The sequence below is a fragment of the Bos indicus genome, chromosome 1, assembly GCF_029378745.1.
Source record: "Bos indicus isolate NIAB-ARS_2022 breed Sahiwal x Tharparkar chromosome 1, NIAB-ARS_B.indTharparkar_mat_pri_1.0, whole genome shotgun sequence".
In the NCBI taxonomy this organism is placed as follows: Eukaryota; Metazoa; Chordata; class Mammalia; order Artiodactyla; family Bovidae; genus Bos; species Bos indicus.
This window is the reverse complement of record NC_091760.1, coordinates 92,030,575-92,049,139: the sequence shown is the minus strand read 5'-3', so window position 1 is coordinate 92,049,139 and position 18,565 is coordinate 92,030,575. Positions and strand designations below refer to the sequence as shown.

General features: G+C 36.3%; 1 protein-coding gene across 5 annotated transcripts in view; it reads left to right on the top strand.

The window, feature by feature from the left end:
• NAALADL2 (N-acetylated alpha-linked acidic dipeptidase like 2) overlaps window positions 1-18,565 on the top strand; it is a 1,369,359-nt gene that overhangs the window by 1,126,380 nt on the left and 224,414 nt on the right. For all 5 annotated transcript variants that reach the window (XM_070802872.1, XM_070802828.1, XM_070802665.1 and 2 more), the window contains one exon: window positions 9,731-9,826. In XM_070802872.1, coding sequence (XP_070658973.1) covers window positions 9,731-9,826 — 96 coding nt within the window. The remainder of the gene's footprint in view (window positions 1-9,730; window positions 9,827-18,565) is intronic.

Below are 18,565 nucleotides of genomic sequence, written 5' to 3'. Positions count from 1 at the left end.
TCTCCAGGCAAGAATACGGAGTGGGTTGCCATTTCCTTCTCCAGGGGATCTTACCCAGGGATTGAACCCAGGTCTCCTGCATTGTAGGCGGATTCTTTACTGACTGAGCTAGTGGAATAGGTGCCATTTCCTCCTGCAGGTGATCTTCCAGACCCCACATCTCTTGCCTCTCCTGCATTGGCAGGCAGATTCTTTACCACCAGCTCCAACTGGGAAGCCCTAGCTGAAATATTTGCTGTGTCCTCTACTAGGATTCAGAGAAGGCAATGGCACCCTACTCCAGTACTCTTGCCTGGAAAATCTCATGGGCGGAGTAGCCTGGTAGGCTGCAGTCCATGGGGTCGCTAAGAGTCGGACACGACTGAGGGACTTCACTTTGACTTTTCACTTTCATGCATTGGAGAAGGAAATGGCAACCCACTCCAGTGTTCTTGCCTGGAGAATCCCAGGGACGGCGGAGCCTGGTGGGCTGCCATCTATGGGGTCGCAGAGTTGGACACGACTAAAGCGACTTAGCAGCAGCAGCAGCAGCTACTAGGATTATTCATAATACATGAAACATTTTTTTCAATGTCTATTATAGAACTCAAGGATTGACCTAACTTCCTATATTTTATAGTGTAACTATCTATAGTTTTTTTTTTCACTTTGAGTAAAAATCTAAGTATAAGCATGTATCTTTTGCTTACCAGTGATTCTCAAGGGTAGTGTAACTTCTCCACATCTCTCCTTAATACTTGACCCACACAGAGAAGGCATGCCAGAATCTTTGAAACAGTCAAAATATTTAATAATTATATTTAAGTGGTACTTGGTTTTAAAATGTTTAGAAACTCTGGCTTAAATTAGAAGTCCTCTTTCATGACCAGATTATATTCAAATGCTGAGGGTATTCTGACCTTCTGCTAAGCAGTATTTAGCATATATATTGAAAATTCTGGTAAGCTTCCTACCAATCTGGAAATCTGTATTATCTTGACATTTTGCTGTGTAGGTATTACTTCTGCAGAAAAGTGTTTCACATAAGTAGTTTAATTATTGTTTTGAAGTAGTGAATGTGCCTACTAAGCTTCTTAGACTGTATATTATTGAAATAGTAGAATTGTCTGACCTGATATAATGTTTTAAATATAAGTGCATGTTTAAGAGTCAGTTGACCAAAGTGAGATTTCAGTTCTCACACAAGGTACTCAAACAGAAAAACTGAATAAATGTACTGAAAATCTACATTTTAATCTCTAAAACTCACATGATGAAAGAGCCCATAACTTATAATCAGTATTTCTTAGATTAAAATATTTTTAGGATCAGTCAATCAGTTCAGTTGCTAATTTGTGTCCAACTCTTTTCGACCCCATGAATCACAGCACGCCAGACCTCCCTGTCCATCACCATCTCCCGGAGTTCACTCAAACTCATGTCCATTTGAGTCGGTAATGCTATCCAGCCATCTCATCCTTTGTCGTCCCCTTCTCTCCCTGCCCCCAATCCTTCCCAGCATCAGGGTCTTTTCCAATGAGTCAACTCTTCACATGAGGTGGCCAAAGTACTGGAGTTTCAGCTTTAGCATCATTCCTTCCAAAGAAATCCCAGGGCTGATCTCCTTTAGAATGGACTGGTTGGATCTCCTTGCAGTCCAAGGGACTCTCAAGAGTCTTCTCCAACACCACAGTTCAAAAGCATCAACTCTTCGGCACTCAGCTCTCTTCACAGTCCAACTCTCACATCCATACATGACCACTGGAAAAACCATAGCCTTGACTAAACAGACCTTTGTTGGCAAAGTAATGTCTCTGCTTTTCAATATGCTATCTAGGTTGGTCATAACTTTTCTTCCAAGAAGTAAGCGTCTTTTAATTTCATGGCTGCAGTCACCATCTGCGGTGATTTTGGAGCCCCCAAAAATAAAGTCTGATACTGTTTCCCCATCTATTTCCCATGAAGTGATGGGACCAGATGCCATGGTCTTAGTTTTCTGAATGTTGAGCTTTAAGCCAACTTTTACTCTCCTCTTTCACTTTCATCAAGAGGTTTTTTAGTTCCTCTTCACTTTCTGCTATAAGGGGGGTGTCATATGGATATCCACGAACATATCACTGCCAATGTTTATCACTCATTTTATCAAATCTAGAAATACTTGCAATCTTGGCTCCTTTTTAAGATTTCTAATCCAATTAACTGAAAAGTATTACCAATTTTATCTCAAACACTTATCAAACATATCTACTCCTCTCTATTTCTCTTTCCACTGTCCTGGCTTAACCTCTGACTCTTTCTCACTTTATTACAGCAATAGCCTTCTGTCTGTACTTCCTGTTTCCACAATTTCTCTTTTAAATTTATCCCCCACATATGTATCAGTGTGTCCCTATCCTGAATACACACTTGAAAATATCACTTACTCTCTACAAAACCCTCTAAGGATTTCTTATCACCTACAGAAATGGTTTTCAAACTTTAGCCACTGTAGACTTTAAAAGCGAAGTTTCACGTTTTTGTTGTTTTGCTGTTGTTGTTCAGTCATTAATTCATGTCCAACTCATGACCCCATGGACTACAGTATACCAGGCTCCTTTGTCCTTCACTATCTTCATAAAAGGAAGAAAACAAGAAAGGGAAGTCTAGTCACGAGAATATCTAGTCACGAGAATATCTAGTCACGAGAATATCAATGGCTCTTTTGTTGCACTATGTTTCAGACATTGGGCTGTGCATCTTGTTTAATGCCAGGAAAAATCTCAGTGGTACTGCTGAACCTATTTGCATGGCAGAAATAGAGACAGAGATGAGGAGAATAAACTTGTGGACACCGCTGGAGAAGCAGGGTCGGGGATGAGTTAAGAAAGTAACATTGACATATACTACCATGTGTAAAATAGATAACTGGTGGGAATCTGCTGTATAACAGAGGGAGGTCAGCTCAGTACTCTGTAATGGCCTAGAGAGCTGGGATGGGGCCATGGGAGGGAGGCTCAACAAGGAGGGAATATATGTATGTTGTTACTAAGTCATGTCCGATTCTTTGCAACCCCATGGACTGCAGTATACCAGGCTCCTTTGTCCTTCACTCTCTCCCAGAGTTTGCTCAAATTCATGTCCATTGAGTCTGTGATGTTATTTAGCATTCAAATACAAAATTTTAGTAATTTAAATTTCAAAATCCTGACTCTTGGTTATATAGAAAAGCAATTCCTGGCAAGTGTGATAAAAATAAAAAATCACCCAGTATTAGTGTAGCCCTTTTCTCCTTACTGAGTATTTATATGATTTGTTATTTTGCTTGATCCTGACCTGAACTTTCTGGGGTTAGGAGGGCAAATATATTTACATTTCAAGTTTGTAGAGGAAAATTCCGAGAGATTAATTACTCAAGTTTGCCTGGCAGTTTTAGACTACTTTAATAAGAAAAAAACTCTAGTCTTAAAAGGCTCATGTCATAGTGATAAAAACAGAAATATAACAAAGATATAATAAATGATAAGTAAAAATCACATACAAAATGATAGGAAAAGATGACAAGAAAAATATGAATTCTGATGGGTTTTCAAGGGTTGAGAAAAACAATTATAGAAAGAAGCATGATAAACAAATAAAGAAAAAGAAAGAAAAATCTTTCCAGGCAGAAGAAATGGCATAAAGGGATAGAGATAGTGAAGGTAAGGATAGATTTAAGGTTTGATAAATCGACTGCTGTGACTTAAGCAGTAGCTATATGGAAATCATCCAAATGAGCTTATGGGAAAGAAAGACGTGTTTAAAGATGAAAGAAGATATGTTGGGGCTTGTTTGTGAAATATACTAATGAATTTGGACTTGCATCTACAGACAGTAAGGACCATAGTTTGGGTAAAAGTAATAAGTAACTGTATTATGGCAACAAATAAGAACTTATAGAGAATTGTCTAAACATATGGATTAGAAGGAAATTGGCTAATGTAGTTCTGAGGTACTAAGGGTGAAACAAATTGGAGTCAGGTATAGTATAAAATTTCACATTTGGGCAAAATGTGGGTATTATGGTATTATCCAAGATAAGAAATGAAGGTGACAGTGGAGGAACATATGCTCATGATTTGGACTATGAGTTGATGTGTCTGAAAAATCTTGCAGAAAAAATGGTGAACTAAAAACAAGAATTTAGCTAAAGCTTTAGGAACTGTCAACCTGAGATTGGTTGTTGAAGCCAGAAAAGTAGACCAAACCACCTAGGTAGTCTGTGAAAATAGAAGACTGGTACAGTCCACCTAGAAACATTAAAAGCTCAAAAATTAAAAGAGGATCCAGTTATAAGTAGAAAATTATACATAGAGAACTAGCAGAGTCAAATCATGGACCTTGGGCAAAAGAGTTGAAAGAAGGAAAGTATGTTAAATATTGCTAAATGTTACAGAAAGGACATGTAAGTTAGAGACTAGGGAGAAAAACTGAATTTCAAATGAGATCCTGGATAGATTTTTCTTATCACTATCCCTTTTTATGTAATATTTTTACTATGATCTCCACGTGGCATACCTACACAATTAAGTTTTGCATATCTTGGTTTACTCCTTCATTTCTGTCTATCAGTGAATTTTTCTAAATAGAAGTGCTCTCTAAATGGTTAAGGGTGTTTTACTTCCCTCCCTTCATCAACAGATGGGAGCTATTATCAAACAGCCATCACTCATGGTTAATGTGATAGCAGTGAAAAACTTTCACAATGAATATATCCCTTTTTAAAAAAATCTTTTCATTACTTTTTTATGTCAGGATATGCAAAAACTTGTTCATAAATGATGATTATTATATTCATATATACATGAAAAATAATGGTAGTGTCTTAATATTTTCAAAGACAGTGATTTTTGATCTGTTATGGACTCAAATCCCATTAAATTAAACTCCATGAGGTTAAGCACTATATTCTGTATTTAGTGTAGCACTTGACATATAGTAAGTGTTGCTGCTGCTGCTCCTGCTGCTGCTTCTAAGTCGCTTCAATCATGTCCTACTCTGTGCGACCCCATAGACGGCAGCCCACCAGGCTCCACCGTCCCTGGGATTCTCCAGGCAAGAACACTGGAGTGGGTTGCCATTTCCTTCTCCAATGCATGAAAGTAAAAAGTCAAAGTGAAGTCGCTCAGTCATGTCTGACCCTTAGCGACCCCATGGACTGCAGCCCACCAGGCTCCTCGGTCCATGGGATATTCCAGGCAAGGGTACTGGAGTGGGGTGCCATCGCCTTCTCCTATAGTAAGTGTTAGGAGCATATTTTTTTAATGATTTAAAAAATGCACTAGAAAGAAAAAATGATATGAATCATATGTAAGAGGCAGGTGAAGGAACAAGATAGAGAAGGGGTTTATATTAGAGAATAAGACACATATGGATGATTTAAATCAAAATGTTCTGCTTTTGAATAATTGAAAGTTCAATAAAACTTCATTAATTATAATTCCCAATTTATATTCTTATGGGATCTTTCAGTTTGAGGCTTGCTGGTATTTTAATTTTGCACTATTTATAAAGTCTTAGATATACTAATAAGATAAAATTAATTCAAGAAGTTTATTTACAACTACTCTTGTGGCAAACTTTTAAGGACTTCAAGTTAAATTATTAAATGACAATGAATGCCACAAATTGTCCATGTCACACTTTCACTAAAATCAATTCAAAGATATATCCATGCAAATTGTACACTTTCTCTGAGGATCATAAATAGAGTCTTTGGATTTCCTTTAGCTCAGCATCCTACCATAATCACTACCACAACATTAACACTCTCATCATTAGTATTATGATATGTATTGTTTTTAGGAACATCATCAGTGCCTTTAACAGTGTCCTATTAGCAGGCTTTGACTGTTCACAACATCTCTGTGAAGTATGTAAATCTCCAAAGTTTCTTAACTGCTGTAACTAATCCTTTAGAGATTAAGATGCCACAGAACTATGGCAAATCAGAATTTTAACCTGATTCTATAATGACTGCCCAAAATACCAAAACAAAACCCAATTGATAGACAAAGTTAAATGTATTATACTTATTGCAGTAAAGAATACCACCTTGACTGAGTGTATTGGTTTCCTAGGCCTGAATAATAGAGCATTAGAGATTGAGTGACTTAAACAACAGAAATATGTTGTCTTGACAGTTCAAGGTGTTATCAGTGTTGGTTTCTTCTGAGGTCCGTGACAGAGAATCAGTTCCAAGCCTCTTGCCTGGCTTCTGGTGGTTTTGGGGCACTCTTTGTACTCCTTTGGCTGGCAGACACATTGCTCCAATCTCTGCCTTCATGTTCACATGGCTTACTCTCTGTGTAAAAATTTGTCTCTAAATTTCCTTTTTTATATAATGACACTAATCATATTGTGGTAGGGACCCACTTTACTCCAATATGACCTCATTCTAACTTAATTATATATGCAGTGACTTATTTCCCAATCAGACCATGTTCTGAGGTACTAAAGGCTAGGACTTCACCATATGAGTTATTCAACCCATAACAGAGAATCTTAGTCATCTCTTAGAATGGGGAGAAATTAGGAGAGGGCATTTATGATTTATTTTAAGCCTTAGTTGTGTGGTTTTATGGCAGGTCTTAAAAAGTGGAATGCTGGTTGGAACTGGGCAGTTTCTAAAATTAGTTTTAGAATGGTAAGCAAAATGAGGAGAGGAACATAAACAAGTTTTGATAAATAAGCTATAAGTCTTGATAGGTAAGCTCTTTGGTTGATTTGTGGTCTTATCCAAAAATGCACATATGCTAGAGCAAACAACTAAATAACTTAAAAAAAAATCATAGTATTGGTCAAAATAAAGAGTGAAGAATATGCTTGATCACAGAATTATTTAACGTATAGAGACTTATAATTATGTTCATTTCATTTCTCATCTATATGGATTCTATCAGCTATATCATCCTAACTTTCTTTCCCACCATTGATAGATTCCAAAGTAATTTGTTCTACTGCTGGATTCATCTAATAAATAGTTCTAAAAGAATTCAAATAAAATGTGTTACCCTTTGTGGTCATTCTTGACTAGATTTAATCTCATTCCCATGATAAAATTAGAAAAACTTACCTATCTACCATCTTGCTTTTTTCTATCATCTCCATAATTACTTATATCCTATACCAAGACATATTTTTTCTAGACAAATAACTCTAGTTACTTAAGGTTTTCAAATAAAAGTTATATGTAGATAATAATAATTTCATAGTATATTTACAAGCTTAATACTGTGAGAGCATTGTTTGAGGTAGTGTCCTAGTCCATTTCAGCTGCTATAACAAACTATCAGAGATTGAGTGGCTTATAAACAACAGAAATTTATTTCTCAAGTTCTGGAGGCTGGAAGTTCAAGATTAGAGTGCCAGCATGGTGAGGTAGCATCATTATGAACAAAACTAGTGGAAGTGATGGAATTCCAGTTGAGCTATTTCAAATCCTGAAAGATGATGCTGTGAAAGTGCTGCACTCAATATGCCAGCAAATTTGGAAAGCTCAGTAGTGGTCACAGGACTGGAAAAGGCCAGTTTTCATTCCAATCCCTAAGAAAGGCCATGCCAAAGAATGCTCAGACTATCACAAAATTGCACTCATCTCACACGCTAATAAAGTAATACTCAAAATTCTCCAAGACAGGCTTCAACAATATGTGAACTGTGAACATTCAGATTTTCAACCTGGTTTTAGAAAATGCAGAGAAACCAGAGATCAAGTTGCCAACATCTGTTGGATCATCAAAAAAGCAAGGGAGTTCCAGAAAAACATCTATTTCTGCTTCATTGACTATGCCAAAGACTTTGAATGTGTGGATCACCACAAACTGGAAAATTCTTAAAGAGATAGGAATACCAGACCACCTGACCTGCATCTTGAAAAATCTGTATGCAGATCAGGAAGTAACAGAACTGGACATGGAAAAACAGACTGGTTCCAAATAGGGAAAGCATCAAGGCTGTATATATTCATCATGCTTATTTAACATATATGCAGAGTACATTGTGAGAAACGCTGGGCTGGATGAAGCACAAGCTGGAATCAAGATTGCTGGGAGAAATATCAATAACGTCAGATATACAGATGACACCACCCTTATGGCAGAAAGTGAAGAGGAACTAAAGAGCCTCTTGATGAAAGTGAAAGAGGAGAGTGAAAAAGTTGACTTAAAGCTCAACATTCAGAAAACAAAGATCATGGCATCTGGTCCCATCACTTCATAACAAATAGATGGGGAAACAGGGGAAACAGTGGAAACAGTGGCAGACTTTATCTTTTTGAGCTCCAAAATCACTGCAGATGGTGACTGCAGCCATGAAATTAAAAGATGCTTACTCCTTGGAAGGAAAGTTATGACCAACCTAGATGGCATATTCAAAAGCAGAGACATTACTTTGCCAACAAAGGTCTGTCTAGTCAAGGCTATGGTTTTTCCAGTGGTCATGTATGGATGTGAGAGTTGGAGTGAGTGCCAAAGAATTGATGCTTTTGAACTGTGGTGTTGGAGAAGACTCTTGAGAGTCCCTTGGACTGCAAGGAAATCCAACCAGTCCATTCTAAAGGAGATCAGTCCTGAATGTTCACTGGAAGGACTGATGTTGAAGCTGAAACTCCAATTCTTTGTTTACCTGATGTGAAGAGCTGACTCATTGGAAAAGACCCTGATGCTGGGAATGATTGAAGGTGGAAGGGGATGACAGAGGATGAAATGGTTGGATGGCATCACCTACTCAATGGACATGAGTTTGAGTAAATTCCGGGAGTTGTTGATGTACAGAAAGTCCTGGTGTGCTGAAAACCATGGGGTCGCAAAGAGTCAGACACAAATGAGCAACTGAACTGAACTGAACTGATGGTCAGGTAAAGGCCCTCCGCCAGGTGACAGAATTCTTGTTTTATCTCATATAAGGGACTAAGGAGCTCTGTGAGGTCTCTTTTATAAGGACACTAATCCCAATGAGAACAGAACCCTCATCATCTAATCACATCCTTAAGGCCCCACTTCCTAATACTGTTACTTTGGAGATCAGTATTTCAGCATATGAATTGGAGGAGGGCAATAAATATTTAGACCATAATGAATTATCAGCACCCCATGACTTCTTGTAATCTGAATTTTGTCTATACCTGCAAGTACAAAATTATTAATTACAATATCTTGATTTATTTCAACCATCTTAACTCTTAGTGTCTCATACAATATCTTTTATGTTATCAGCAGCACATAACCTCATGAGTTCATTCTATCTAAAATATATCTTACTATAGTTTTGAAGTTTTACAATGTTTATAATATTATGTACCTTGTTGCCAAGACTTAGTTTTATTCAAAAGCATTCCATTCTACCAGCCTTTAAGCATAGAAATTAATGCTTGCTTAAAGAATTACATTGCAAAATCATATCTGAAAAGGGTTTCAGATATGGTTTTGCAGCCAATGTATCTTACTCTGTAATAACTTTGCAATTTGTCACCCCCCTTTTTTGAAATGCAAATAATGATCTTTTCTGACAAAGAAAACACCCTGCGATAAATACATATAATGTCAAGTTATAGAATCTACTTATTTTAGTTTATGAACATCTCATGATTAATTAGATCAGTAGAATGAAACCCAACAATCAACAGAAACCTCGACGCAATTTAGAGTCTTTTTATAGCTTTAAAGAATATCCAGTAAGCACTTGAAAAACAAAATCAATGAAGAGTTTAAAATGCTAATTTTCTGGTTTTCCACAGGGTCCAAGTTTTCTCTCTGAGGCTCTTTTTCCTAAACATGCAACAAAAATTGAAGAAATGGATCCATTTTTCAATCTTCATGAGACCATTACCAAGGTAAGAGAGGAATGTGTTCATGAAAAAGTTGAGGTTTTGTTCTTTCAGTTAGTAAATGGAGGAAAGAAAAATAGCCACTCAAGTGAGAAATCTATATATATATTTGTTTTTAGAGTATACTAGAGAGGATTTTAAATACCTCCTATTTTACTATGGAGTAAGGATAATAAGCAATTCTATCAAGATCAAACAGACTAATAGCTGATGATTATATTAAAAAATCAATTATTTTTTTAATTGAAGTATAGTTGATGCAGTATCATGTAAGTTACAAGTATACAATAGTAATTCAAAATTTTAAAGATTTTACTCCATTTATAGTTGTTATAAAATATGGGTTATATTCCTTGTCCTATACAATACATCCTTGTAGCTTATTTTATACATTAGAGTTTGTATCTTGTACTTCCCTGCCCCTTTATCTCTCTTCCCAGTTCCCTCTCCCCACTGGTAATCACGAGTTTGTTCTCTATCTGTGAGTCTACTTCTTTTTTGAATTCACTAGCTTGGTGTATTTTTTTCAATTCCACATATAAATGATATAAAGTGTTCATCTTTTCCTGTCTGACATATCTCACTTAGTACAATGTCGTCCAAGTCCAGCCATGTTGATGCAAATAGCAAAATTTTATTCTTTGTGTATGGTTGAGTAGTATCCCATTTTATATATACTACCAAAATAGATTCTTAATAAAATTCTTAATTTGAAAATAGACTTGTGGTATATTCTCAAGTATACTTCCTTTACCTCAGATTAAGGACAATACAAAATGAGTCTTTGAATTTCTGTATCTTCAAAGATTTGTTCCAATATTTAAGTTGCATGGTTCATTGTACTTCACTGCAGAAAAAAATGACCTGTTTTCTTAAAGAAAAAGTTAGACTGCATTTATATTAATTGATTTATTTCTATGATGCTTATATCTATGTTTATGATAAATACTTGACTTTGAGTTTATAGAATGAAGAAAATTAAATTCTACAGTGTAGAGCAAATTAGTTTAATGTTCCGAGAACATATGACATCATGTGAATTTTTACATTTACCAACTATTGATTTAACCAATTATAGCCTGCCTTTGGGGGATAGAGTTTGAACAGAATATTGATATTTCAGTACTCTTAAAACAATCCATATTTATATATGCTTAGATAAAATACTGAGTCTTTTTTACATCTTCTTAGTGAAATTTTACATGGCTCTTTCTATACTTTAGAAAGAGGAATTGTGGTATAATAACTGAACTCAGTGATTGGCAATAGAATGAATTCAGAATACTAAAACTAAAATTCTAGGTACTCTGGCATTTAAGAGATTTGTACATTTATTTTTTTCTGAACTTTTAAAATAAGTAAAATTTTGACCACAGTTTATGTAAAATTCTCCTAAGATCAAGATTTCTAAATTTAACTACATTTATGATTCTTTCCTTTCCAGTCTAATCTATTTCCTTGGCTTAGTTTTGAATATATCCATCCTCCGATCATCATTGTTACTTGGATACAATAAAATAGAAGGGGCCCCCAAATAATAAGTCCTTAGCATTTAAAATCTTAATTGTATTCCTGATATGCAAAGAGAGAAAGAAAAATACATATCTGTTATCTATATATATCTATGTAAATATTTATATCTATATGTATTTGGGTGAGGGTGTGTGTGTGTTTATATGTATGTGTATATTTGTTCAAATGTTATGGGTACTTGGGCTTCACTTGTGGCTCATCTGGTAAAGAATCCACCTGCAATGTGGGAGACCTGGGTTCAATCCCTGGGTTGGGAAGATCCACTGGAGAAGAGAAGGGCTACCCACTCCAGTATTCTGACCTGGAGAATTCCATGGACTATATAGTCCATGAGGTCGCAAAGAGTCAGACATGACTGAGCGACTTTCATCATCATCATCATCATCATCATCATCACCATCATATGGTTACATAGAGCCTAAGTTTATTTACTTATTTTTAAGTAAAGCATTAGAGGATTTTTAGGGCAATGAAACAATAATATTTTCTCCATTTTTTCTGCTTTTCTCTGGATCAGGAAATTCATAAACTTTTATAGAAAGGGAAATTTGAGACCATATTGATATCAGATATATAATGAGATGATTTCACATCTAACATGTGAAATCCCCAGTGATAGGAAATTCTAAGGTTTAGATTTTAGATGTAAAAACACACATTGACTATTGTCATGTGAGATCTTAGCCATCCTTCATCTCCTGAGAGAATGTTAGGAAGCAAGAATGACTGGGTGAGAAAGGGAGTAGGGGAGCATAGAGCATGGCCTGAGCATATAAATATGAGATCAGTACTCAGTTTGAAACAGAGAATAAGAGACTATTTGAGTGAAGACACAAATTTATACACATATATGGTACATGTTCTACAGTTATTTTTAAATGTACTTCTTGTGCACACTAATGTTTAACTCATTAGATGGATGATGAAAAGAATTCTGTCGATGAAAAATTGAAACCTAAAGTGCAGAATCAGGTATTCTGTGACACTTTTTAAGGACCACACATATTTACTTAATGTTGATACTGTTTCCTCAGTCACAATTACCTGCGGTAACCACCAGTGTTGTAGACCTAGGCCAAGGGAAGAATTGTGCTTTGGAAGTTCAGTCTTATCTCACTATTAGAAGAACTTGTAGAGCCATAAAACAAGCATTTAATAGATACTTTTTAAAAATCATATTTTCTTTGATCAACAACAAAATGAAGGTACAAATATAGAGGGATTGACTAGAGTGCAAAACTAGGAAATATAGATTTTAATTCTGCCTTGCTTCCCAATTTGTTATGTTGTTTAGTAGAACTTTATTGTCTACATCAAAAAGAAGTATACTCATAATGATTTCCTCACTAGGATTCTGTGAAATTGAAAAGATGTTGTGTACCTTTCTCTGGAAATGCAATACATATATAATTGAGTATAATTATTGGCATTAAAAAATAATAGTATTAATGTCTTCTAAGTAGTACCTTACCTGCATTTTTTGCATTTAGCTTTTCCTTTAAATATGAAAATAAACAATAAATTAGACATGGAAACATATAACTAAATTAATTAAATGCTGAGAATATATTAATTAGTTCATGTGTACAAATGGAGTATAAAATTTCATTTGTGAAAGGTTGAGGTCTTTAGAATATTTTGTTTTAGTGGGGATAATAGTGGTATTATCTGAGTATATCACATGTTTGGTATACTCCTATTTCACATGCTGCTGCTGGTGCTAAGTTGCTTCAGTCGTGTCCGACTCTGTGCGACCCCATAGACGGCAGCCCACCAGGCTCCCCCGTCCCTGGGATTCTCCAGGCAAGAACACTGGAGTGGGTTGCCATTTCCTTCTCCAATGCATGAAAGGGAAAATTGAAAGTGAAGTCGCTCAGTCGTGTCCGACTCTTTGCGACCCCATGGACTGTAACCCACCAGGCTCCTCCATCATGGGATTTTCCAGGCAAGAGTACTGGAGTGGGTTGCCATTTCCTTCTCCAATGCATGAAAGTGGAAAGTGAAAGTGAAGTTGCTCAGTCGTGTCAGACTCTTCGCAACCCCATGGACTGTAACCCACCAGGCTCCTCCATCATGGTATTTTCCAGGCAAGAGAACTGGAGTGGGTGCCATTGCCTTCTCTGCTATTTCACATAGTAGTGTATTATTGTAATAGCACTGGATTTTTAACAAAAAAGATATAGATGGGTATCAATTCTGTTACTGCCAATTATGAAAATAATATGAAATATGAGGAACACTTTATAAAATGATAAAGCACAGCTATTACTGATGTTATATCACTGCTAAATTGCTTCAGTCATGTCTGACTCTGTGCCACCCCATAGACAGCAGCCCACCAGGCTCCCCTGTCCCTGGGATTTTCCATGAAAGAACACTGGAGTGGGTTGCCATTTCCAATTTCAAAAAATCAAAAGTAATGGAAATATTGAAGATACTAGTCCTTATTCTCCCAGCAAAAGTTTTAACTTGATACACAACACTATAACACAACCATGTATTTCAGTTCAGTTCAGTTCGGTCGCTCAGTCGTGTTCGACTCTTTGTGACCCCATGAATAGCAGCGCGCCAGGCCTCCCTGTCATCACCAACTCCCAGAGTTCACTCAGACTCACATCCATCGAGTCAGTGATGCCATCCTCTGTCTTCCCCTTCTCCTCCTGACCCCAATCCCTCCTAGCATCAGAGTCTTTTCCAATGAATCAACTCTTCTCATGAGGTGGCCAAAGTACTGGACTTTCAGCTTCAGCATTATTCCTTCCAAAGAAATCCCAGGGCTGATCTCCTTTAGAATGGACTGGTTGGATCTCCTTGCAGTCCAAGGGACTCTCAAGAGTCTTCTCCAACACCACAGTTCAAAAGCATCAATTCTTCGGCACTCAGTTTTCTTCACAGTCCAACTCTCACATCCATACATGACCATTGGTAAAACCATAGCCTTGACTAGACGGACCTTTGTTGGCAAAGTAATGTCTCTGCTTTTGAATATGCTATCTAGGTTGGTCATAACTTTCCTTCCAAGGAGTAAGCGTCTTTTAATTTCATGGCTGCAGTCACCATCTGCAGTGATTTTGGAGCCCAAAAAGATAAAGTCTGACACTGTTTCCACTGTTTCCCCATCTATTTCTCATGAAGTGATGGGACCAGATGCCATGATCTTCATCTTCTGAATGTTGAGCTTTAAGCCAACTTTTTCACTCTCCACTTTCACTTTCATCAAGAGGCTTTTTAGTTCCTCTTCACTTTCTGCTATAAGGGTGGTGTCATCTGCATATCTGAGGTTTTTGATATTTCTCCTGGCAATCTTGATTCCAGCTTGTACTTCTTCCAGCCCAGTATTTCTCATGATGTACTCTGTATAGAAGTTAAGTAAGCAGGGTGACAATATATAGCCTTGATGTACTCCTTTTCCTATTTGGAACCAGTCTGTTGTTCCATGTCCAGTTCTAACTTGCTTCCTGACCTACATATAGGTTTCTCAAGAGACAGGTCAGGTAGTCTGGTATTCCCATCTCTTTCAGAATTTTCCACAGTTTATTGTGATCCACACAGTCAAAGGCTTTGGCATAGTCAATAAACCATGTATTTAATGTTATCTAATTAAATAAATACAATAAATACATATATCTTATATAAGTGTTCATGTAATACAGTCTGTTATTTTTTCCAAATTAAGAGCTGCATTCTAGATCTTTCTTTTCACAAATATAATTTATGTCAAATTAAATTAAAATTTCTAAGTATTAAAAAGTTAATTTATCATTGGTGCTTTTTTGAATTGAAACAAATTATAAATAAATAAATTGCACTTATGCATGGGATGTGAGCTGTGAGTTGAATCCTAGTTTTCCAATGTATCCTGTAGTGCTTTTTTAAAAAAAGAAATGTTTTACAAAGTTTAAATTTATCTTGGAATTTTTCTTTTTGTTATAAAGAATAAAACCTAAGAAAATAATGAATGGGCCTCACTATTGATGCCAAAATATATAATTTATCATGGCTTCAATGATAGTTAAGTGGTACAGTATAAAACTGCCTACGGGCAACATCTTACATCAATGTTGAAGATGTTTTTCTTATCCTCTATAATTACCTTAAAAATAACATTTGTTTTTTCAACTTATCATAGAAGCCAAACTAATTCTTCCAAAGACTAAACATAAATGAAATGCCAATATAAATCTTAGCTGCTTAATCTTTTAATAAATGAATAAAAATCACCATGGATTTATGTTTTGAAATAGGCTTATTTCTCCTTCTACACTTAGGAATTTTCTCATTATATTTCTAAATCTTTAACATTTAGCTCATAAATCGCTATTAGTTATCTAAACATTCTATTAATTGTAGCCTATTATAAGCCAAGGGTGAAACAAAACCACTTAAAATGCACAACAATTTACATACCTGAGTGGGTCCAATGTAAGCAAAATATTTCAATGTAATTACTAAACAATATGATAGTAATATGGACAAAGAATGGGAGAGGAGAGGGTGGCACTTTTACCTCAAGAGATTTTACCTCTGACTAAGAGATTCAGGCTTCCCTGGTGGCTCAGACAGGAAAGAATCTGCCTGAAATGCAGGAGACCTGAATTTGATTCCTGGGTTGGGAAGATCACCTGGAGGGGAGGGTATGGCAACCCACTCCAGTGTTCTTGCTTGGAGAATCCTTAAGGACAGAGGAGCCTCACAGGCTACAGTCCATGAGACTGCAAAGAGTCAGACATGACTGAGTGACTAGGCACAGCACAAGAAATTTGAAGAATTCACCAGAGAATTGATGTTTGAGGAATTTAAGAATTCCAATTTTATTTTAATATCAATGAATTTCCACCAAGAGTTCTTTAAAGAGCTGGTTGTTGTTAGTAATATGTGAGAAATGATGTTATGTATTTTAGAAAACAGAAGGTAGATTTGAAAGTGATTTCTAAGACTAAATGACAGGCTACGTGATTTACTAGATATGAAACATGAAGCAGAATGAATAGTAAAGGATCATTTGAATAGCTCTATCTTGGACAAAGTTAGTGTTATTGAACTAACTAAATTGTGCACTGGCCTGAAAAAAGTGATAATGAGTTAGATGTTGGATATGTGGAATTTTGGATGCTATAAGGCATTCAAAGGAGGCACTGGGACATGTGAGGTTTGAGTTCAGGAAGAAGTAGGATCTAGAAATGCATTATCTGATATAATCACCACTAGTCACAGGTTGATTTAAATTAAATTAAAATAAATTATATTAGATTAGGCTTTTGTTTTTTCCATCTCATTAACCACAATTCTCATGTTTAGTGATTACATATGGCTAGTGACTATGGCATTGAGTAGCATATGTTATGGAACATTTTGATCATCACTGATGATTCAGATGTTGTTACCCAGACAGTACTCATAATGCGGACCAAGTGCAAAATGGAGAGGACTAATGACCCAAGGTAGAATGTTTCATGGAATCTATAGAGAGACAATACTATCAGATCAGATCAGTTGCTCAGTTGTGTCCAACTCTTTGTGACCCCATGAATTGCAGCACACCAGGCCTCCCTGTCCATCACCAACTCCCGGAGTTCACTGAGACTCACGTCCATCGAGTCAGTGATGCCATCCAGCCGTCTCATCCTCTGTCATCCCCTTCTCCTCTTGCCCCTAATCCCTCCCAGCATCAGAGTCTTTTCCAATGAGTCAATTCTTCTCATGAGGTGGCCAAAGTACTGGAGTTTCAGCTTTAGCATCATTCCTTCCAATGAAATCCCAGGGCTGATCTCCTTTAGAATGGACTGAGTGGATCTCCTTGCAGTCCAAGGGACGCTCAAGAGTCTTCTCCAACACCACAGTTCAAAAGCATCAATTCTTCGGCGCTCAGCTTTCTTCACAGTCCAACTCTCACATCCATAAATGACCACAGGAAAAACCATAGCCTTGACTAGATGAACCTTTGTTGGCAAAGTAATGTCTCTGCTTTTGAATATGCTATCTAGGTTGGTCATAACTTTCCTTCCAAGGAGTAAGCGTCTTTTAATTTCATGGCTGCAGTCACCATCTGTAGTGATTTTGGAGCCCAGAAAAATAAAGTCTGACACTGTTTCCACTGTTTCCCCATCTATTTCCCACGAAGTGATGGGACCGGATGCCATGATCTTCATTTTCTGAATGTTGAGCTTTAAGCCAACTTAGGAAGAAATGTTCAAAAGCATATCCACCCACCACCTTGCACCCATTAAAAGGGCTAATATCATGAGACAAAACAAAGCAGAAAATAACAAATGTTGGTGAAGATCTGGAGTAATCAGAACCCCTGTGAACTATTGGTGGCAATGCAAAATAGTAGTGCTGCTGTGGAAAACTCAAAAATTTAAAAATAGAGTTACTATGTGATCCACCAATTTCACTTCCTGGTATATACCCCGAGGAATTGAAAGTGGCATCTTAAAGAGATATTTGTTTACTCCATATTGATAGTGTCAATAACATTATTCACATTAACTAAAATCTGGAGTTCCTCTTTTGGTATCCTATCATTTTGCCTTTTCATACTGTTCAAGGCAAGAATACTGGAGTGGGGTGCCATTGCCTTCTCCACTAGGAAATGACAACCCACTCCAATCTTTGCCTGGAGAATCCTGTGCACAGAGGAGCCTGCCAGGCTACAGTCCATGGTGTCACAAAGAATCAGACACGACTGAGCAACAAATCACATTTATTTTATACATTTTGGGATTTAATATATTGTTATCATTTTATTGCTAAAATTTTGCCATAATAGACATTCATAAATGTTGAATGATAACTTGTATTTTAAACAAAGAAAAAACCCTATAGCTATGTTTACAAGAAAAGAGCTTTAAAATCAAATGTGAATATAGAGCATTTGGGTGTCAGAGAAAATGTACTACCTATAATATTATTGAACTAACAGTGTTTTTCTTCTGGAACCCTAAGTTTTCTGTGTTATATTTTAAAACTTCTGAGTATGAATGGTGCATCCAATAAAACAAAAAAAATACTTTATACATGTGGTACCATGGAAACCAGCAAATGACCTAATTCCACTTACGAGCTTCCTCCAGAAATATCAGCTTATTAGTTCTTTCATTGTTTTTCCCACCTTATTTCAGTAAAAAAACAAAAGTTCTTTTATTCTTAATTAGTATACATTATGTAATATTAATATATAATTAGTAGTATGTGGTTTCAAAATATTCTTAA